Source organism: Fukomys damarensis, unplaced genomic scaffold (genome assembly GCF_012274545.1).
Source record: "Fukomys damarensis isolate Sample0158 unplaced genomic scaffold, DMR_v1.0_HiC HiC_scaffold_1, whole genome shotgun sequence".
Taxonomy (NCBI): Eukaryota; Metazoa; Chordata; class Mammalia; order Rodentia; family Bathyergidae; genus Fukomys; species Fukomys damarensis.
In genome coordinates this window covers 33,783,155-33,804,651 of record NW_022900913.1, presented here as the reverse complement: position 1 = coordinate 33,804,651, position 21,497 = coordinate 33,783,155, and the positions used below count along the sequence as shown (strand labels likewise).

At 42.0% G+C, this 21,497-nt stretch overlaps 1 protein-coding gene across 1 annotated transcript in view; it reads left to right on the top strand.

Annotated features, from left to right (window-relative positions):
• Positions 1-4,241: 4,241 nt before the first annotated feature.
• The window catches only part of LOC117285311, a 46,001-nt gene continuing 28,745 nt past the window's right edge, over positions 4,242-21,497 (top strand). Inside the window, exons 1-2 of the mRNA XM_033761444.1 lie at positions 4,242-4,474; positions 4,760-5,232. Coding sequence (XP_033617335.1) covers positions 4,242-4,474; positions 4,760-5,232 — 706 coding nt within the window. The remainder of the gene's footprint in view (positions 4,475-4,759; positions 5,233-21,497) is intronic.

Sequence of the window (21,497 nt, the reverse complement as noted above, 5' to 3'; positions counted from 1 at the left end):
AATTCCCCAATTAGTCCCCATATGTTCATAATTGGTATTATACAGCAGAATTTCTGTTATAACTATTCCTGACCTTGTAGTGTAAATGCAGTGGGAACATTCCTCTGAGGAAGTGAAAACTACATCCATTCTACAGAAGAAGCTCTGAGCCGATACCTTTTCAATGGGACAGTTTCTGCTCAAGGCCCAGATCCCAGAGAAGGTTTATCCTAGGTGCATCGAGACTGAAACATGCAATAGTGAGATTACTGACAACGCCAGTGTTCACTGTAGTGTAAGTTACACAGTGACAGAATTTGTCTGCACAAGTGTGGCAGAGGATCACTAGAGTCAGTAAGAGTGGAAGTCGCAGATGAAATGGACATAGAAACATCTTAGAAGATTGTGAATCCGTAGCAAAACGCTGAACAAAATAAGATCACCTAACCTGACTTTTTTAAATGAATTGAACAATAGAAGCACAGAAAGAATAAATTATATACGTGACTGATCCTCTGCTGCACTTCCACAGACAAATTCCATCACTGTGTAACTTTCCTGTTTCTGGGGTCTGCACTGTAGCCCAAGTTGCATGTGTTAGGCAGAGAAATATATTTCCCTGTTGTGTTGTGGGAGGGCACTGGTATCTCTGGTTTCTTTTAGTGGACCACATAAGGTAGTAGGATGGTCCCTGTAATATTTTTCCCATGACAGCCTTGTGAATGAGGCAATTGGGGATGGACTTTGATTGGATGCTTGGCATGTATCCAAGTACAGATGAATTGACTCTGTTTGACTGGGGAGGACTTTCGTCTCTGTAAATCACCTGTTAGCTCCTGTTTCCTTTATTTGTGCATAGACTTCAAACCAGGTCTCATAGGGTGAGGACTTGGGGTCATAACAGATATAAGATTGGTTATTTTCTGGTCACAGCCTGAGTAGGTTGTTTGTTTGAGTGCAAATTCCCCAATTAGTCCCCATATGTTCATAATTGGTATTATACAGCAGAATTTCTGTTATAACTATTCCTGACCTTGTAGTGTAAATGCAGTGGGAACATTCCTCTGAGGAAGTGAAAACTACATCCATTCTACAGAAGAAGCTCTGAGCCGATACCTTTTCAATGGGACAGTTTCTGCTCAAGGCCCAGATCCCAGAGAAGGTTTATCCTAGGTGCATCGAGACTGAAACATGCAATAGTGAGGTTACTGACAACGCCAGTGTTCACTGTAGTGTAAGTTACACAGTGACAGAATTTGTCTGCACAAGTGTGGCAGAGGATCACTAGAGTCAGTAAGAGTGGAAGTCGCAGATGAAATGGACATAGAAACATCTTAGAAGATTGTGAATCCGTAGCAAAACGCTGAACAAAATAAGATCACCTAACCTGACTTTTTTAAATGAATTGAACAATAGAAGCACAGAAAGAATAAATTATATACGTGACTGATCCTCTGCTGCACTTCCACAGACAAATTCCATCACTGTGTAACTTTCCTGTTTTTTTCAGGTGGGGGATATACTGGGGTTTGTCATTGCTTCTTGATCAGATTTTAAGTTATCTTTGTTGTGGGGGGTAATGAGGACTGAATGAGGATTTTTTATATTGAGCTACATGCCCAGCCCTTCACCCTTTGCCATAGGGTTTGACTAAGTCACTAAATTGTCCAGGCTGGTCTGGAATGTGTGACCCTCTTGCCTCAGAGTGATAGAATTAGAGATATGAGCTGCCAAGCAAAGTTTAAATTATCTCTATTACATAAGAAACTCCTTTGTGCTTAAAGTGTATGAGGTGTGTTCACTTTCTCTCCCTAAAAACAACCAAAATCGAGTGGCACTGTCACATGTCATCGCACATTACACTGTATACCTTAGCTTATCGCAATTTCTTTTTCTTCACTATGTAGCCCAGGCTGGTTTCCCACTTGGAGACATCCTCCTGCCTCAGCCTCCCAAGTGCTGGGATAACAGGTGTGTACCCAAATGCTCAGCTTCTGTCTCTGTCTCTCTTTCTTCTCTTCTTTGTACTGGAGATGGAATCCAAGACCTCTGCACTGAGCCACACACCTTCCCATTTTCTAATTTTAAATTTTGACACAGGACCTGGCTAAACATGGTAAATTGGGTTGAACCTTGGCAATGACTCTGGCTTGGCATTACAGGAGCGCATCACCATGCCTAGATTTATATCTTGAATTTTATCCCAAGTAAATGTTCCTGATGTATTTTATCCATACCATACAATCAATGACTACGTTCATAGTGACATCTACAGTCTTGTAAGTGAATTGCCCGTAAGCCTTACTTTTATTTAGTTAGTTAGAATAGAGTCTCACTTTGTAGTTCAAGTTGGCTTTGGACTCACTATTAGGGTAGGGTGTTCCTTCTGTCTCAGCCTCCCGAGTGCTGGGATTATAGGCATGTGTCACCGTTGCTCCTTCATTTCAAATATTAATTCTCTTTGTGATGGTTACATTTGGGGTTAATTTTGAGGCAGGGCATTGCTATTTAGCCTAAACTGGCCTTGAACTCTCAATCCTCCTGCCTCACCCTCACAAGTGTTATAATTACAGGCATGTACCAACATGCCTGGCTTAAGTATTGATTCTTCAGCAAGGTTTTACTAAACAGGCATTGAAGTTTTCCCTCCTCCCACCCATGTTGCTGTATTTCTATTTGGCTTCAGATTACTTAACCCTGTTCTGCCGACCCTCCCTGCAGCCTGTTTCCAATCCTCACTCAGGAGTCTCCTCTTAGCAACACCTAGAGCAGGGCTTACCCTCTGTGCACAGCTGCTTTAATTAAATTACATCGAAGGCATTAAATGACAGTTTGTTAAATGCATATAAATTGAACAGGGCTGTGCGGAGTGTAAGAGTCACAGTCCCGTCAGTAATGTCCCCTTACACCCTCTTGACTCCTCCAGCCCAGAATCTGTGCCCGAGTGCACCCCACTCCCACCTGCTGGCTGCTAGCGGACACCATTCCACATGCTGCCAAGATTACCATAAATCATACACAGAAGAGTACGGCTCTGTCAAAGACAGGATTCAAGGAAGGTTGTTTTACTGTGTCTAGTTAGTAATGGATCAGGTGGGATCTGGGCCCTAAGGACCACAGCTAGTGGTCCTCTAGTGTTTCCAGCTCCTGCTGAAGCAGAGAAATGCTCATATTCTCAGCAGTAACAATGTAGGAGGATCACTGTGGAAATCCTCTAGGGGAAAAGTTAAGCGTTGATCTGAATGAAGCAGAGCCACAAGGGGATCCTGGAGCCCTGGGAGTGAGCAGAGAATTCCTGGAATAATCTGCCTCATTAACAGTGAAGACCCAAAGGAGGTGGTGATGCTTTGAATGTGTCACTGTCAAAAGCAAGACTCTTTGCTTTTGATGGGACCACGGTCCTCCACACGTGCTAGGAAAATGTTTACCACTGAGCGAGAGGCCCAGCCTTGAGTGAGTTTTTTGGTTTTTGGAAGTGGGTTTATTATATTTAAATATAGATACTGAGAGAATGTAAGGATGAACAGGGACACTATATTTTCCGAAGAGTGCGTACTATTTTGTAATCCTAAAAGGGTTACCACAATGATTAACATGCAGTACACAAAAATAAAAAATTGGGGGAATGGACCTGCAAATTCCGGTTTTGCCTCTCATCAGCTGTCATATGCTGGGGACATTAGTGTTATGGATCATCTGAGCACGTTTTCTCACTTGGCACACTGCGGTGATAGATTCTTCCCAACGAAGAAGAAATGTAAGCACATGTAAGGACCTCCACATTCAGTTAGGGTTCTACCTTTCCTCCTGCAGCTCAGTAATCTGAGGCCCACGCGTACTACAAGGCTGTGTTGATGTATAGGTTGGCAGTGGCTGAGGACACCAGCGACGACCTCCCCCAGCTCGGTGCTGAGAAGCCGAACTGGGCCGGACTCCTCTGCCTTCTTTTCACGGTCACCTGCACGGTTCAGGTGACAGTGTCTCCAGCCTGTCTTGGGATGCAAGGGTGCTTTCCTTCCACAGCCTCCATAATTACGGTGTGTGTGTCGGGAAGAGGGGTTGTAGAACAGAGAGGTCGGGATTGGCGTCTGGGAACCTCCGCAGCGTTTGGAATCCTGCTAGGAGTTGCTGTGGGTGGGCGGGGCTGGCGGCGCCCGGAGACGGAGGAAAGGTGGGCGGTCCGCACACCAGAGTTGGAAGCCTGTGGCGCCCACAGCTCTAGAAGGGCTCAGCCAAGAGCAGTAGGAAGGGGCTGATCTTAAATGCGCTCCCCGCGCCAGGAGAGGCCAGACCACGCTCAGGAAGCCGGGAAGGAGAGGCCTGGGCAGCGGATCCTGCTTTGTTTGCCCCTTCAGCTCTTCCTGCCTCCATTTCTCGCCACCCACCCTGATGCTGAGTGCAGCCGAGTTTGCCTCCCACAGAGGCCCACAGGAGCCTCGGCAGACACGCGCTTAAGTAGCCCAGCGGAGCGACGAGCTCCTGGCCTGTGGACGCGGTGAGCGCGCTCCCCCGGCCCTCTGCCGGTTGCAGCCCGGGTTTTGTGGCCGCCAGGCGCCACCTAGCGGGCGGCGAGCACCTGAGCGCGGGGAGCCGGGCGAGGACCCGGGTTCAGAGGTGCCTGGATCTGTCTCGCTCTGTAGGGGCGGCTGCGGCCGAAAGGAAGCTGGGCGGGAGCTTGAAGCAATCGTCTGTCCTCCGCCGTCTCCTTCATTCCTTTTAAGTGATCGTGTTTCTCGGGGCGCCGTCCTGGGCGTTTTCTGTACCCCGGCCCGGAGCTAAGAACGCGTTCCCCGCGCGGTCCAACTGCGCAGCAGACGGAGATCCTCGCGAGGGCGCCCTGGCCGTGCGAGCGAAGCGAACGCTCCTCGGAGAGCTGGAGGCAAAGGCAGGCTCGCGAGGGAGCCGGGGAGCCTCGCACTCCAGGCCCGCAGCAGGGTGTAACCAGGCGCTCTCGCACTTCCCCCGGTGAGGTTTTAGGGGCGCGCCCCGCTGTGGCGAGCGTCAGAAAGGCTGGGGATTTCAGCGGGGTGTCCGGAAACGGACGCGGGCAAGAGCGGGGAGCGGAGGGAAGTCCTGCTGGGGTGCAAGGGAGGGGACGGTTGGCCTGGGGCTGGGACAGCTCAGTCCCGCCTGAGAAGCCGCCCTGGGCCTCCCGCTCCGCTTTCTCGGTCTTCCTGCTGGCGGCCGGCCCTGCTGGTGTTTGCCCACCCAGGTCGCCCACCGGAGAGCGCTCCCTTCCCAGAGGCCACAGAGGTGAGGCTGGTGACCTGGGTGACAGGTGACGGGGCAGCGCTCCGCGACGTTCTTTCTACCGCGCTGCGACAGTATTGGTTTTCCTCGTCTTAGAGTCAAAAGGAACTCATACAGGCGCCGTGTATATCTGCGAGTACACAAATACATACCGAGGACTTTGCACGGGGTCGATCCTCATCTTTAAATGTTTTTTTCCTTCACAGTTTCTTTAAATTTGGGAATTTCTCCCCAAGTCGATAGATTGCCCAGGCTGGGCTCCAACTTTTAATCTCCTGCCTTAGCCTTCCAGACTGCTGGGATTATTATGGACATGGGCCACCGCCCCAGCTTCTGTTCATTTCCCCCTCCTTCCTCTCTCCCTCCTTCCCTGCGTTCCCTTTTCCACCTCTTCTTTCTTGCCTGCCCGCCTCCCTTCCTGCAGTACCCGGGCCCTTGTGCTTGCCAGGCAGTCACAGCACCCGTGAGTCCTATCCGTATCCCGTGACTGTGTTTTTCTAGTTGTATTTAATCTTCGCATGATGAACATAGTCTCTGGGAATTAAACGACAGTTGTCATTTAGTAAGAAATGTTTGTCCAAAAGTTTTATTTGAAAATTTCTTGTTTTTAGCCAGGTGTGGAGGTGCACAAGTGTAATCCCACCACTCTGGGAGGCTGAGGCAGTACCTACCAGAAACAAAACAGAACGAAACAAAAATTGTTCAGCTATTGTTTATTTTTCTTGGCTTTCAATGTGTTTGAAATAGGTATTAAAGAAACTTTTAATAAATAAAACTTGACAGAGTTGAGATCTTTTTCTCTTAAGGAACTTTAAATATATAAAATATATATTTCATCATATTTCATGTGTGTCCTTGTTCTTTCTTCTTTTTTTTGTACCAGTGCCACTGAATCCCCAGCCCTGTTTTTCCTTTGTTATACACATATGTGATACATTTTCTCCAACTGTGGTGTCAATTTTTTTTAACTTCAGAGAAAGCCGTTTTATCTCTTGTACTTTTACAGTGGCTTTCTAGCGGTGAATGTTCTCTGATCTGCCACAGGAGGTCACCACAGTGAAGGTGAGTGAGTAACTGAGTGATGCCAGTTTACCTTATTTCTCCCATCTTAACAGGTGTAGTTGACTTTCAGTGTTGTCAGATTTACTGAGATTTTCCACTGACATCTACTTCATGGCATCTGCTTCCTGCATTTTGTCTAAGAAAGTTTGTCTTTGGTGTCACTGGGATTGTGTAAGGGCTGGGGACGAAGCCCAGCGGTACAGTGCTTGGCCCACATGTGCAGTGTCCTGTATTTTATCCCCAGAACATATTCTGCATATTGTGGTAGCTTTGATATTTAAACTGTCGTTAGTTATTTCTCTGGTTTGCACTATATTGTAAGGGCTGGGGACGAAGCCCAGCGGTACAGTGCTTGGCCCACATGTGCAGTGTCCTGTATTTTATCCCCAGAACATATTCTGCATATTGTGGTAGCTTTGATATTTAAACTGTCGTTAGTTATTTCTCTGTGGTTTGCACTTATGTTGGGCATAATGTCATTTTCAAAAAAATATCTTCATAGAGAAATGGAATTATTCCAGCACCGTTTTTGCTACTTGATATGAAATATATACTTCTGGGCTGCTGGTTAACTGTCTCTCCCAAAGGACTTGAGTGCGGAGGCTGAGAAAAGTGGATGAACACGAGGTGGCAGCATTTGCTGCTTGCCAAAGGCTCAGGTGCCATTTAACACCTCAAGGTTCACCCTCACACCTGTCTCCCTGAACTAAAGGGCAAGGGCACCCTTCCTTGCTGTCTCATTGCCAGCATCTAGCAAAACACCTGGGGCTCTGATTCTGTGCAGGGTTTGCTGAAGAACAGAACAGGGCAGAAGGCAGGGCTCCAGGAGACTCTGCAACCCGACAGCTCATCCGGCCACCGTGGGTAGAGAGAGCCCTGGGCCTTCGCCCCCTCTGCCTGTCCAGCCCTGGTCAGTGTGCTTCTTAATTCTGAGCCCCAGGCCTGTCTGTTCTTCCTGACTCAGCTCAAAGCTTGGCTGGCTGTCTTGAGGCTTGACCTGACCTTGGAGATCCCAATTCCTGCTTCACCTGATCTGACAAGTTGTCCAAATGTTGTTTATGATAAACAGCATTGGTTCTGGCTAATAGGAAAAGTCAGGTCCCTCCTTACTTCAGTAGAAATCTATTTTGTGCAAATAGTTTCTCCCGTTTAGTAGTATATTATCACATTTCTTTTCTTTTTTTTTTTTTCCTCCAGCACTGAGGATTGGACTAAGGGCCTTTCCACTGACCTGTGTCCCAGCGGTTTAAATTTTTTCCTAGGTGTCAGATGACCTCCATTTGCTGTGAACAACAGGCATTCTTGGAAGGAGCCTGGTGGAAATCCAGATGCGGTCATGTATTCCTTTGGTCCCATCAACAAATGGTGCCGCATCTCTCCTCTACTTTCTGGCCTACATACCTAAAAGGTGCCAGGCCCTTCCCCCAAAATACAGGAAAAGATACAGGCACTTCAGGAGGTAGAAGGCGAGTGGAGAGCTTAGGGAGGTTTGTGTCTTGTGCCTCCCTCCTTGTTCTGTTTTTCTCCATGGAAAGTGAATAATGGTACTTTTATTTTATTTTATTTTTTTGGTGCTGGGGATCAAACTCTGACCCTTGTGCAGCGGAACCACCACTGTGCTAAATCCCTGGCCCTGTGCCTTTAACTCTTTTAGGAAGATACCTAAAGGAGCTATAGCTGGTTCAAATAGAATTTCTAAGGGCCAGGAATTTAGCTCAGTGGTTCTACTACTTGCCTTGAAAGCGCAAAGTCCTGAGTTTGATCCCTGGTACAAAAAAATAAATGGAATTTCTGTTTTTAGTTTTTTTGTTTTGTTTTGTTTTTTTGAGACAGGGTCTCACTACATAGTTGAGACTGACCTGGAACTCACTATGTAGCCTAGTCTGGTCTCGAACTCACAGTGATCCTCCTGCTTCAGCCTCCCAAGTGCTGGGATTACAGGTGTGCACCACCATGCCAGGCCCTATTTTTAATCTTTTGAAGAAACTCCTTACTGATTTTTATTGTGGTTGCAGTAGTTTATATTCTCACTAATGTAGAAATGTCCCTTTCTCCCCCGTACCTTGCCAGAATTTGTTTTTTGAGTCTTTGAAAATAACTATCATTATTGTACAACCATTAAAAAAATGAAAAGCCCTATAGGCCTTAAATATTAACCTTTAAAAGAAAAAATGAATACTTATGCCATGGCTGCCAGAGAGGGAGGGAAAGAGTTGGGGAGGGGCAATTAGGAGGAGGAGGAAGAGGAGAGAGGGAGAGAGAGCGTGCTGGGGACAAGGATACATTTTTTTCTAAGTTACACCTGCCAGTGACATACCCCTTCAAGCGGGCCCTGCCTCCTAACAACACACTGAGTCATGAACCCATCAGTAAATTAATCCACAGATTAATAAAGCTCCCCCATGAGATGTAATCTCCTTTCAAAGCCCTACCTCTGAGCTCATGTGACTTTGGGGGACATATTAGATATAAGCCATAGCAGTCCCTTTTTCATCCTAAATTAATTTTGACTATTTAGAATTTCATATACATAGAATCACACAATATGCATTACTTTGTATAATGCTTAATTCATCATAATGCATTAATGCCTTGTTTTACTACTGGGGATTGAATTTTGGGCCTTGCACATGCTTGGCAAGCACTTTACCACTAACTTACTTGCACCTTACTTATTTATTTTTTGTTTTTTTGAGACAGGGTTACATTATGTAGTTCAGGCTGGCCTTGAACTCACTATGTAGACAAGTCTGGCCTTGAAATTGTGGTGATCCTCCTGCCTCAGCCTCCTGAGTGGTGGGATTACAGACATGTGCCACAAAGCCTAGTTGACCCCTTTTTAGTTTGAGACAGAATCTTGCTAAGTTACTAAGTTGCCCAGACTGGCCTCAAACTTCCGGTTCTCCTCATTCACCCTCCCTAATAGCTGGAATTATAGGTGTTCACCACCACACTCAATGTGTTCCTACTTTTTAAAAAGTCACAGGGGTTGTCATGTAGAGGTACAAGATCCCAACAATGAATGTAACTGTACTGTACTGTATCCCTAAAATGTACCAATAAACTCAATTAAAGTTGAAAAAAAAATCACAGGGGCTAGATTATGCAGTAAAATATTGAACAGAAGTAGTTAGAGTGGTCATACTTGTTTTTTTGCCTTAGGGGAGAGCATTTAATATTTCACTATTAGGTGTGATGTTAGCAGCATAATGTTACAATGAAGAGGCGATGTTGCACTCAGAACACATAGCACTGGAACACTGGAAGACAAGTAGCAGATAGTATTGAAGTAGTTAGAAGTGTGATGAGGAGGACATTTCTGCATAACAAAACATTTTGGCATTTAACAATCACTGAAAATAGGTAAAGCTATGATGATGACAAATATTTATATATATACATATATATATATGTATATATATATATACATATATATATATGTATATATATACATATCAATGTGTTTGATGTGTGTATCTATACCTTTCTGTGTTAGTGTAAAGTGTTTATATATTAGCCTACACACACACACACACACACACACACACATATATAGTAAAGTCATATAAGCACATACTAACACACACCAGATTTTATATATACAGAGACATACAAATATCTCCTTAGGATGATACCAGAAAAAAGGAACCCATTCTTTCTCATTATTGTTTCTTTAAATCTAATTAAAGTTTTCTTCCATCTACTTTCAGTAAAATCTCTAGTCCTTTTATTAAGACAATTAACCCATCCTTGGGATAGTATTAATTTACAGTAAAAAGACCAATTAATCAAATTTAGGAACTTCATTTAAAATGAAAGCCCTATATCATCAGGTTGGGGAATTAAATGAATAAATGGTGAAAGGTTTATGACAGCACCTGCTACAAGGTACCTATGCCCTAACTAGTAAACTGTTGTAGCTCCCTTGAGAGGCCCTAATGGGAATATCTGACCATATCTTGTCAGTCAGAGTAAATCTTTCCTCTAGCTTGCCTGTCCTCTGAATTGGCTCAAGGTGTATATGCCCTGTTTTGGCTTGTATCTAGATGTCCCCCCAAAGCCTCATGTGATCATAGTAGGGCTTTTCAGAGGTGGCTGGATCTGGAGTGTGTGATATTGGGATTAAGTGTGATTACTAAATTAGTCCACTGATTGGTTTGGCATAATTCTGAGTGGACAATGGAAAGGCCCACCCCAGGTATAAGTGCTACCCACCTTAAGGGCATGTAGCCTAGACTTGAGGGACAGAAAGACAGCTGCTGCTTGCTGCTTGGATGCTTTTGCTGCCTTCTGCCTGCCATGAACTATTTCTCTTCTGTGATGCTCCTCAGCCATGCCACCCTGCCTTGAGGCTAACCAACTTTGAAATGAAACCTCTGCAAACTGTGAGCTAAATAAACCTTTCCTCCTTCAATTTTGGGTGTTGGGTACTTTGTCTCAGGAATGAGAAAAGTAACTAAAACATGCACTAAAAAATAACTAAAACATGCAGTTTTGAACTTGTAGTTAGGAATGTATTTGCTTTAGAGGAATTGCTGTCTGCCTGTTAATGGAGGCTGCTTCAACCAGTTTCTAGCCGTAGGCTCTCCCCTGTAAACTGCCTAGGTTATAACTTTGCCCTTATCAATTCCAGGAAGTACAGACCAAATTGTCAGAGTAATTCTACAAATTCTGATTGCAAGATTTACATCGAAGGGAAAGCACCCAACCTTTTCCTGGCTAGGAGGTGGGAGAACACCACTATCTAAATCTTCTTCCAAGACTATCTTTCTTTTGGCCTATTTTATAACTTTTGGTGAATTTTAGATCAGGGGTTTTAATATGAATTTTAAACATTTCCTTTGCAAGCCTTTCAGAGGTTGCATGGGAGTATTTAGTTTTGTTCCTGACATAGAAGCATGTTATTACAGCTCCTTTTCTTCTGTCATGCCCTGGTAATGGTGATAATTACAGGGTCACTCTTTTGATAGTATTTCATTTTGCAGTGAGTAGTTTCCTGTCATCTGGATCAGATGTTTGGGGTTTTAGTAGAAACAGGATACACAGAAAATTTATTAATGACAAAAGGAACTTTGCAGTTGGGATTAAGTGAAAGATTTTGCAAACAAGAGATTATCCTGAATTATCCAGCAGGCTCAAATAATGACTTGAGTCCTTATGAGAGGAAGACAGGAAGGAGTCATGAGCTAAGGGGTGTAGGCTACTTTATGAAGATGGTAAATACAAGAATACATTTTTTCTCAAGAGCTTTCAGGAGAAACATGGCCCTCCTGATACCTCGATTTAAGACTTCTGGATTCTTTAAGGTAATAAATTACCACTGAATTTGTTATAATTTGTAGCAGCTGCAACAGAAATGTTATGGCTTATATCTAGATGTCCCCCCAAAGTCTCATGCAGTCATAAGTGGGGCTTTTTGTAGGTGGCTGGATCTAGTATGTGATGCTAGGATCAAGGATGTGATGCTGAGATTGATTCATGGTGTGATGCTAGGATTAAGGGTGTGAGTGCTACCCACACTAACAGTAGATAGCCTGAATAAAATATAAGGGACACTTGTCATCTGTTGCTGCTACTTCAGTACTTGCTGCCTTCCTGCTTTCAAAGCCATTAACTGTTTTCCCTCTGTGATGTTCCTTTGCTATGTGACTCTTCCTTGAAGCCAGCTGTCTGTGTACTGAAACCTCTATAATCTGTGAACTGAAATAAACCTTTCCTCCTTGACTTTAAGTGTTGAGTATTTTGTTTCAGCAAAGAGAAAAGTAACTAAGACAGAAAATTAATTATTCTGGACAGCTTACTGACCTCCTCTTCCCTCATGATCTAATTTCTATTCTTTTCCTTATCCCTTCCCCCACCCCCTCTCATTTGTCTGCCTTCCTTCCTTCCTTGGTGTTACTGTGGTCTGAATCTAGGCCTCTCACTGAGCTACATCCCCAGTCCTTTTGAGACAAGTCTTCCTAGGTCACTATATTTCCCAGGCTGGGCTTGAACTTATGATCTTCCTGCCTCAGCCTCCCAGACTGCTGGGATTACTGGCATGTGCCATGACATTTGGCTATCTGTGACTATTTCTAGCTCTCCATTAACAATAACTAGAACCCTTCCACACCCCTACTTTCAAACATTTCCTTCTGGGTTTCCAGGTCACTTCCTGAAATACCCAAACTCCTACAATCTTGAGAACATTGATTATTTGATCTTATACATTTTCTCTCTCCTTCATGTTTTGTCTTCTCTTTGTCTAACCTAGACTCCACATTTCATTATTATATCCATACTCTTGCATAGACCCCCACATCTGTGCCATTTCCCATATTATACTTGATGAAACCAGAGTCCTGAGTGAGTTCATCTCTCTGTCTAACCATTGCCTGCATCTCTGCACAAGTGAAAATCCCTTAGGAAAGACCTGCAACTGGTTCCACTTCAAATTCATGGTGTAAGACCTGACTGAGCTAAAGTGATTCCATGTTGGATGAGTAATGGCCCCAGAGGCCGTTGTGTACCACTCCCCTTTGTAGTTGCACCCCTACCTTTGCTTAGGAATGTAGGACTGCATAACTTTGTGTAATCTTTACTGCTTAACTTTGTGATCTTAAATTTCTAGCCCCAACTGTGGATAATGTGAATTAATGGGCAAATGCTTAAGAGTTCTGGAAAATGAGATAAGATCTATGCCATATACAGAGACCCAAAGTTAATTGTTTTACTGCTTGATTGTCTGAAATACCTTAGAGACCCCTGTAAACATGTTTTAATCATCAGCGTGTGATTGCTGAGTATGTGGCTACTGACCACCAGCAGACCAGTAGCCTTTTTCCCCTGCCTCCAGGCTTTGAATGTTAAACCCCCCTTATCCCTCTTATAAAAGGACATCAGCCCCTTAGCTAGCGCCTCTCTGAGCTACTTGGCTCTGGAAGTACCGTCTGGCCAGACTAATAAAGGTCTGTTTCCTTTCCAATGTGACCGGTGTGTTCCTTCCCAGGTGAATCTCGTGGCTGTTGAGCTCTTCAGAGTGGTAGAATCAAGCTCCTTGAAGTAGTAGTAAGGCCCTTGGTCTTACATTTTGAAAGCCCTCAGTGGCTGTTGAGCTCCTGGAGTGGTAGTAAGGCCTTAGGTCTTACAATGGTCACCAACTTCATGTCTTGATCTTATTGTATTTGACCTCTCAGCCACATTTGAGCCAGCTGGTTACTTTTTCCACCTTGAAATGTTTTCACTTGGCTGAAAATATGCACACCAATTTTCTCTGATCTTTCTGGTGGCCTTGTATTATAATCTTTTCTGCTGGTTCCATCTGCCTGGGCAATAAATTGAAGCAGATGTGGCAAATCTATAGCATGTGTGCTGCAGTGGGCTGTTTGTATCATTGAAAGCTCTAAAAGTTTTACCATCCCTGGGTTGAAGCATATCCAATATTTGAAAATCTATGAGGATACTTCCAAAGGACTTGATGCACACAGTTGGAAGGTTTTAGCACACCAAAGAATTATTAGTAAACTTAAATAAAAGAAAATAATTAAACAACCTGATTTTCTTACAGAACCTATTATTTCAGGTTAAACAAATAGTAGTTAACAAGAGAAGTTTCTTCCTTTTGTAAGAAGTCCAAATAAGGAAGGAATGGAAAATATAATTCACTGTTCTAATCCCTAATGAAATAATAAATCTAGACCATGTCTACCAGTAGCTTCTAAAACTATACATAAAAATTTGATGAAAAATTTGTAATGAATCGACTAGGCAAGGTCTGACCCACTAATTATTTTTTTTTTAAAAGAGTAGGAAACATTTATTGAAGGAAAGAGAGAATCTGTCTAAGAAAGACAGAAGGGGGTTGGGAAAGTGGGTTGCCCACTGTCCCCACTTTTCAAATATGTTTTATACAGCAAAGCCATGTGGTGAGGTGGGTACAAAGTAGGACAAAACTGTAAGACCCAATGGAAAATTACAAGTGGGCATGAGGTGGTACAAAGCCATGATCAACCAATAAGATACAAAAAAACAAAAAAAATTAGAACCAAGACCTGTCATGTAAAGGTACAAGATCCAAATGATGAATGTAACTGTACTGTATACCAAGTAAAGTCACTCAGGAAATATTGATTAAATGGGGGTCAAATAGGGCATCAAGTCACATAGCAAGCATATTCAAGGATTTTCAGTAAGAGTGGGTGTCAGGGATATTTCCTGGAAAGGCTGGGTTAAGACCTTGGCACCCCACCCAGGTGATTGAAACCTATTTAGAATGTCAATCACTGCTATTTATCCCCAGGGGAAGCACAAAGGTATAGTAGTTACTCTCCTTTTAAAATTTTGGCCTTTAGTGAATGTGTCTTGATTATCCTCCATGTTGGCTCCTTGCTGTGTTGGCTCTTTGAGGGTGGCCCTGTCTAACTGCTTATAAGATTATCTAATTAACTTACCTATCTGCAATATTCCCCCTCTGAAGAGGTACCCCTAACTACTGTGAGGGGACGAAGGGTGAAGACAGCTCTGGCTACTTCAGCTGAAGACAGTTGCAGTTGTGATCAGCAGTTAAATTGACTCTACAGAGGGTCTATCTAAAGGCCTTTAGTAGGTGTCTGGCATTGTCATCTTGGTGGCTGCATAGCTTTTAAATCTGGAGGAGAAAAAGCCAAAGAAACAATAAGAATGCATGGGGCCAAATTATAAGGTGAGCAGGATTGCTATGAATATAGCCAACAAAGAGGATAAGGAGAAGGTCCAGGGGACTTTAGAATCCAACTTAGAAGTCATATTGTATAGTTTAGAAGTTATGAGCTGTTTGCAAGCTTTAACTGGTGGATCCAAGTAAAAGAAGTCTAGCACATTTGTCATTGGTTCTATTTGTATGACTGCTTGGAATTTGGCAGCCTCTAGGAGAGAATAAACAAAACTTTTAAGAAGTTAGGGGCTGGGAATTTAGTTCAGTGGTTCCTCCACCTGCTTTGCAAGCACAAGGTCCCGAGTTTGATCTCTGGTACAAAAACAAACAAACAAACAAACAAATAAATAAAAAGACAGAAGGAAAGAAAGAAAAGAATTTTTAAGAAGCTAGAGTATGCATAACCTAAGCATGAGCACACTAGAATGAAAGGGCAGGTTGGGGAGAAAGTCACATTTAGAAATTGAAATAGTGATTGAACCTACTGGACTTAGATTCTTTCATTGATAGGGGCTATCTATAAGTCCAATACTTTGTCATAAATATCTCTAGTTTTAGGTGTAAGATAAGAGATAATTTGAAGAATAAAATTTTCTAAGAAATATAAAACTCTAGCCGAGCTCTTATAGATTTTACCATTGTTTTTCCTAATGATCTGTAACCATAGTCAGCTACTGGTAGAGCTGGAAACTGCCAGAAGGGGTCAGTGACTGGAGACCCTTTTTATATCTAGCTTTATTACTATGGCACTATTTTACATCTCTTTTGGTTTTTCTTTTCTGTTGGGTGTTTAAGGCCAAGTTAAAGTGTGACCTGTGTCAATCAACATGAACCTCTTGCTATCTGTCAAAGTCAGTTAAGTCTCTTCGCATTATTTTGGAATCAAAGAGCCTCTCAGCTCCTCTGTCAGTGTCAGCCATCAGGATGAGTCACAGCCTTGCTTGACCATGTTGCTTTTGGTGAAAGCATGGGAGACTCCTCCTTCATAGAGACCCTCCTTCGGCACATAGTATATTTCTCCTCTGGTGTCCAGGCATCTCCTTGCTCAGGAGGTTGAGTGACTTACCAAAGGTGTAGGACCCTGTAGGAAAGGTTTCTTTGTGTCCTGGGTCTTATAGACCTTGAGGGGCCAGGGCCAAAGTATTGGTTGTCCTCATAGCCCAGTTACCATTCTGGTTTTAGTTTCTAAACTTCACTTGTTGAACACCCAGAAGAGAAGATCAGTGACATTAGTAGTGCAGTAGGAGCAGAGAGCTTAACTACTGTAATTTTGTCTGGACACTAAGCACTTTGAAATATAAGGTATATTGAGGGTGCTGTTATTTCTTATCAACCATGGTTGTTCTAGTAGTTTAATCCCTGCAGAATGTTAACTGATAACAGTTATATATTATAGAAATTTAAGATCAAGAGCCACACATAGTATTTTAGCATGACAATGATGCTGACATTTTCTTTGTAACAATGTTCATCTTAGTATGGAATAATCTTTTAGTCAAACATCTCCATCTGATCACAAGACATTAGTGACAAAGGAAGTTCTTATTTAACTTTTATTTGTTGTATTTTAGTAGGATGCCATCTAGAGAGAACATACATAATGGCCTATAAATGTACCTTATGAGTTCATAATGTCTAACCTCTAATTTTAGTGTGTGACATTGTTTCAACTAGTTGGAGACTGCGCATCCCTCAGTGTGATGACAAATATACATCACATAAGTTTTTAAGAAAACTATTATTTGAATGGTTATCTCATTCAGATTTGACATGTATCTCTTATCACAAGTAGCTGGAGTGTGAGAGAAAGGCAGATACCTGAGTTAAAGAGATCATTACCATAAATATCCCAGAACACTTGTATACCCAGAAGGCATGAATATATACACAATGAAATAACAATGAGCATCAGTTACATGAAACCCTTTGTCCTTTAATTTTGTTTTGTGCCAGGAGCATTTTAAATAAAACCTTATTGTTTTCCTATAGAAAATTTAGTCATTTGACCATAACCATTGCATACATATCACAATAATATATTTAGCAACGTATTTAACACAAGGCTGTGGAAATTATTAGGGTCCCCTTTGTGAACAAAGGTTGGAATAAAATTTTCCAGGCAGCTGCTCCTTTATTTAACAAGGGGAGTCCTGTCCAGTAGTTTTTCTAAGCCCAAGAGTCTTTTTTATCTTAATAAAGTTTTAGTGTTTTTGTTTTTGTTTTGTTTTGTTCTGGTACCAGGGATCGAACTCAGGTCCTTGTGCTTACAAGGGAGGTGGCAGAATCACTGAGCTAAATCCCTGGCTTATTGTGATTTTTTTCAGTGTTTTTGTTTTTGTTTTGTTTAAATGAGTTTTTTTTTTTTTTTTTGTACTGGGGATCGAATTAAGGTCCTTGTGCTTTCGAAGCAGGCAGCAGAACCACGAAGCTAAATCCCCAGCCCCTTTAACAAAGTTTTAGATGACCTATTAGAGCCAGATCATAATTAAAACATTGTTTTTGACCAATGAAAGATTCCTGAGTTATTATATATAGACAACAATATGTACTGTGCTTGTAAAACCAGTTGACATTATTTGGATCATCTGGCAACCTGGGGGAAGCATGTCTTTAGTGGCATTTATCTATAAGCCAACCTGAGTTACAGGCAAACATCTTTAAAAATCCAAAATACCAAAAGAAAAAAAAACTCAAACAAAACAGCTGTACATGTTGTAACAAATTGAACAGATAGACACACACATAAGACAACTTGTTTATAAACCAGAGTGCAATCAGATGTATTTGGCCAAGTTGAATTATAAAAACTTTTATAATTTTTAGGTGTATAACTATATATAAGACTAGTCAGAACATTGTAGATCAATTAAACAGAGGTGTCTTGTAATAAGAATCAAAAGGAAAAAAAATCTTCTACACTGGTAAAAACAAACAAACAAACAAACAAAAAAGATGGGCCCTAAGCTAGCAGTTTATATGGCTGGAAGACCCAGCTACACAGGCTTCTCATAGTTGCTAATAGCTTACACATAAGTGTTCTCTCTAAGGGACAGACTGCTACAAGTAATTTTAACTATCTCTAGTGGGGGGTCCACTCAGGCCAGGTTTGTATGTAGAAGAGACCAGGTGACACTCTTTGGAGCTAAGTATGAATTCTATGAAGTAAGGGAAGAAGGCCTGCTGTGCTGCAGATGTCTACCTATAACCTTTTTTTTTTCTATTTTGAAAAGAAACAACAGGAAAGAAGGCATCTCCAACTATCCCTCTTGTTTTGTACCCAATCTAAGGTGTCTCTTAGACTTTGTCTTGTCCAGTGCCAGTGGTGGCAAAATAAAGGAATGAGGAAGTGGCCAGAGCTAGGTTAGCTGTTCTTTTCATTCTCTAATTTCACCTAAGGGCTGAAAGACTGTTAAATATGCACTAAAATTTACATTTAGTCTTCAAGAGTTTTGGAATTAAGCCTAGACGAGTTTTCTATATGGCTTAGAAATAAGTGAAAGTCAGTTTTACTCTGGAAGGGTTCCAGAGAGGTGAAACCCACTATTCTGGAAGCTTTGTCTTGAAATCCAGCAGCCACAGAGGAGGGAAGTGCCTTCAACTAGTCATTTCAGTGGAAAACCTTCAAAATGGTACAGGGGGAAGAGATGTAATTCCCAAACCTGTTAGATATCTGAAATGTGAGTTCATGTTCTCTAAAATTGAAGAATGAATTCTAGGAACAACAGAAGTTAAAGAGTAGGAAAAATTTATTGAGGGAAAGAAAGCTGCTGTCTAAGAGAGACAGAAGGGGGACCAGAAAGTATATTGCCCCCACTAATTAATTTTAATCTTGCCATCTGTAGCTAACTAGACAATAGGTGCTTCTTAAGTGACAATAGGGGTATGAAGCTCTATCTGTAAACACATTCTTGCCAAAAAAGCTCAAAATTCAATATGACCTAGCTTTAGATCTAACTACCAATTGAGAGAATAGGGGGTATAATTAGTCAAATCTAGAACACAGGATATTTTAGAAAAGTGGTGATAGACTTTCTTCAATAAGTAGACATTAAGGGAAAAGTGGATGAGTGACTATTAATAGAATTTTCTTAAAAAAAGGAAGTAGACACAAGCAACGTAGTGTTTAAGCAGGTTCTCTGGAAAAATAGAGGCTGGAGCAAGCATTAAGATGTCCACAGCTTATCTGGGTTGTGAGCATTCAAGCCAGCAACTGAGAAGAAAGAGAGGAAAAGGGAGGGTGCCAAGCATTGCAATAGGGTGCTTTCTTGTTATCTTTGCTTTCTCAAGCCAGGAAGACAGCAGAGTGGTTACACAGTACACTGAAAGAAGAAAGAAAGAACTCATTTGCTTGGCTCACATGTGATTTTCACTGGTCAAAGCTTACCCTTTGAGGAACTAGCTACTGCACTTCTGGGTTGCCCATCCACATGACGTTTTCCGGCCTTTTCAGGACATCAAGTTCTGTACTCAGTGGGGACATGTTTCAACCACAACCAAACCAAGAGTTGCAAGAAAGGAGAAACAGTGGATAAAATGTGTGAAAAGCACTTTACCACCTTTCCCACTACTACACTCCTGATATATCCTGCTCCCATGTCACAGCGTGGGGCTTCTCTTTTTCTTTGGGAACTGAAGTTTCCCCACTCTTTGCCTGTGGGGAGAGGCCAGATGTGTCTTCAAGTTTGTGATTTATGATTTGCTAGGAGAGATCAAGACAAAAAATAAACAAACACCACCCCTAGAGCTGTGGCTGATCTCAAGGTAAAGTTTCCCCAATGCTACCACCAGGCAGCACTATTAGGCCAGGCTGGATTCCTTATCTTCTGAGTACTGTTAACACAAATTTAAAAATTTGAACACTGACTTGACTTTTTATTTATTGTTTCTGAGACAGTGTTGTTAATCAGGGTTTGTTTTTTCTCTGTGGTCTGTTGTTGGATCTCTTGTACCATTTTCTTCACTTTGTTAAATCCCAGGATGATCTCTGGAACATATATGGTCTCTTTTCATACATGCCCTTTGCTAGCTACTCGGATGTTTTGAGCTTAGTCATGTGGCTGTTTCTTCTATTTGTTATTCTTTGATAAGGGTATTCAAAAGCCTGACTTAGGGCTACCATTTAGAGGCAAGTTTAAATAACATTCACTAGGAAGACTCAAGTGAAATTTCAGTATGAAGGTGGGCTAATACAGTCTGAAAATCAGAGAGAAGATCATTTCTTTCAAGAAGACTTGTCTGGAAGTTCACTTCTTTTTAGGGATTAACTTCTAAATTCCCACCTTAAATTTTAGGTGTCTTTCAGTTACCTGTGCTCTTTTCATTCACCTAACAAACATGCGTTGGATGCATACTATGTGTCAGGCCCAGTTCTAGGCATTGAGCATGTACAATTTAACAACCCAAGTTTTCCCTGATTTCATATAGCTCATATTTTAGCAGTGGAGAAAGAACAATAAGCAAGTAAATACATAATGTAATGTTAGGGAAAAGGAGAAAGAATATAACATGTTAATGAAATGCAAAGTAAAACATCAAGAAGGTAATGATTTAAGATAGAGGAATCAGGGCAGGTGTCTCTGCAGAGGTGATATTTAAGCAGAAATCAGAAAGGTAAGGAGAGCGAGCCCTGTGAATATCTAGGGAGAAGCATGTTCTGGACAGATGGTAAGCCAACACAAGAGTGAGCTTGGCCTAGAGTAGGAAAAGTAAGCAGGTCAGCTTGGCCAAACTAAAGGGAGTGAGAAGATAGGAAAAGGAGATGAATCTGCAGAGAAAGGCAAGAGCCAGATACTTCAGACTTTAGGAGATTGGTTTTCTTCAAAGTGTTATGGGAGCTCCTGAGGCAGGGGTGAGATATAATTGATTGATATTTTAGGAAGATCATTCTGGTTGCTATCTTGAGACTTAACTTACTGAGGAGTAAAAAGGGGTCAGGGAGTACAGGTGTTGCAGCAATGTAGGTGAATGATGATGGTCCTTTGGTTTAGATGGTCACAATGCAGGTGAGATTTGAACTAAATTTTGAAAATAGAGTGAATGGAACATTCTGACAAATTGGGTGTCAGGTATGAAGAAGAGCAAAAAGTTCTATATTGTAAGTCAGAACAACTGGGTAAATATGGAGACCCATTATTAAAACAGAGAAGGCTGCAAGAGGGCTAAGATGAAGGGTTCTCCAGGAATATAACTCAGATAAGCAGCTGATGATGTGAGACCCAGTGCTGTGAAAGCCGGGGCTCTCCTTGGGCAGGTACTTAGGCATTAGCCAACCTGAGGGATAAATAGGGACCAAAATAGCAAGCATGTTCTGTCAGTTACAGTTAAATGAAGAAACAAAGACTTTAGTGAGTCTTTTTATAGTCATTTGTTAGGTTTCAGACACAAAAAGGCTCCAAAGAACACAATGACATTTTAAGGTTATAGTCTGTGCACACTCATTATGAAACTGGTTAAGGCACACTGCATATCTGATTGTCATAGTCTGTGATCCCAGAATACCAGAAAGTGAAATAGCTTTTTTTTTTTTTTTTTTTTT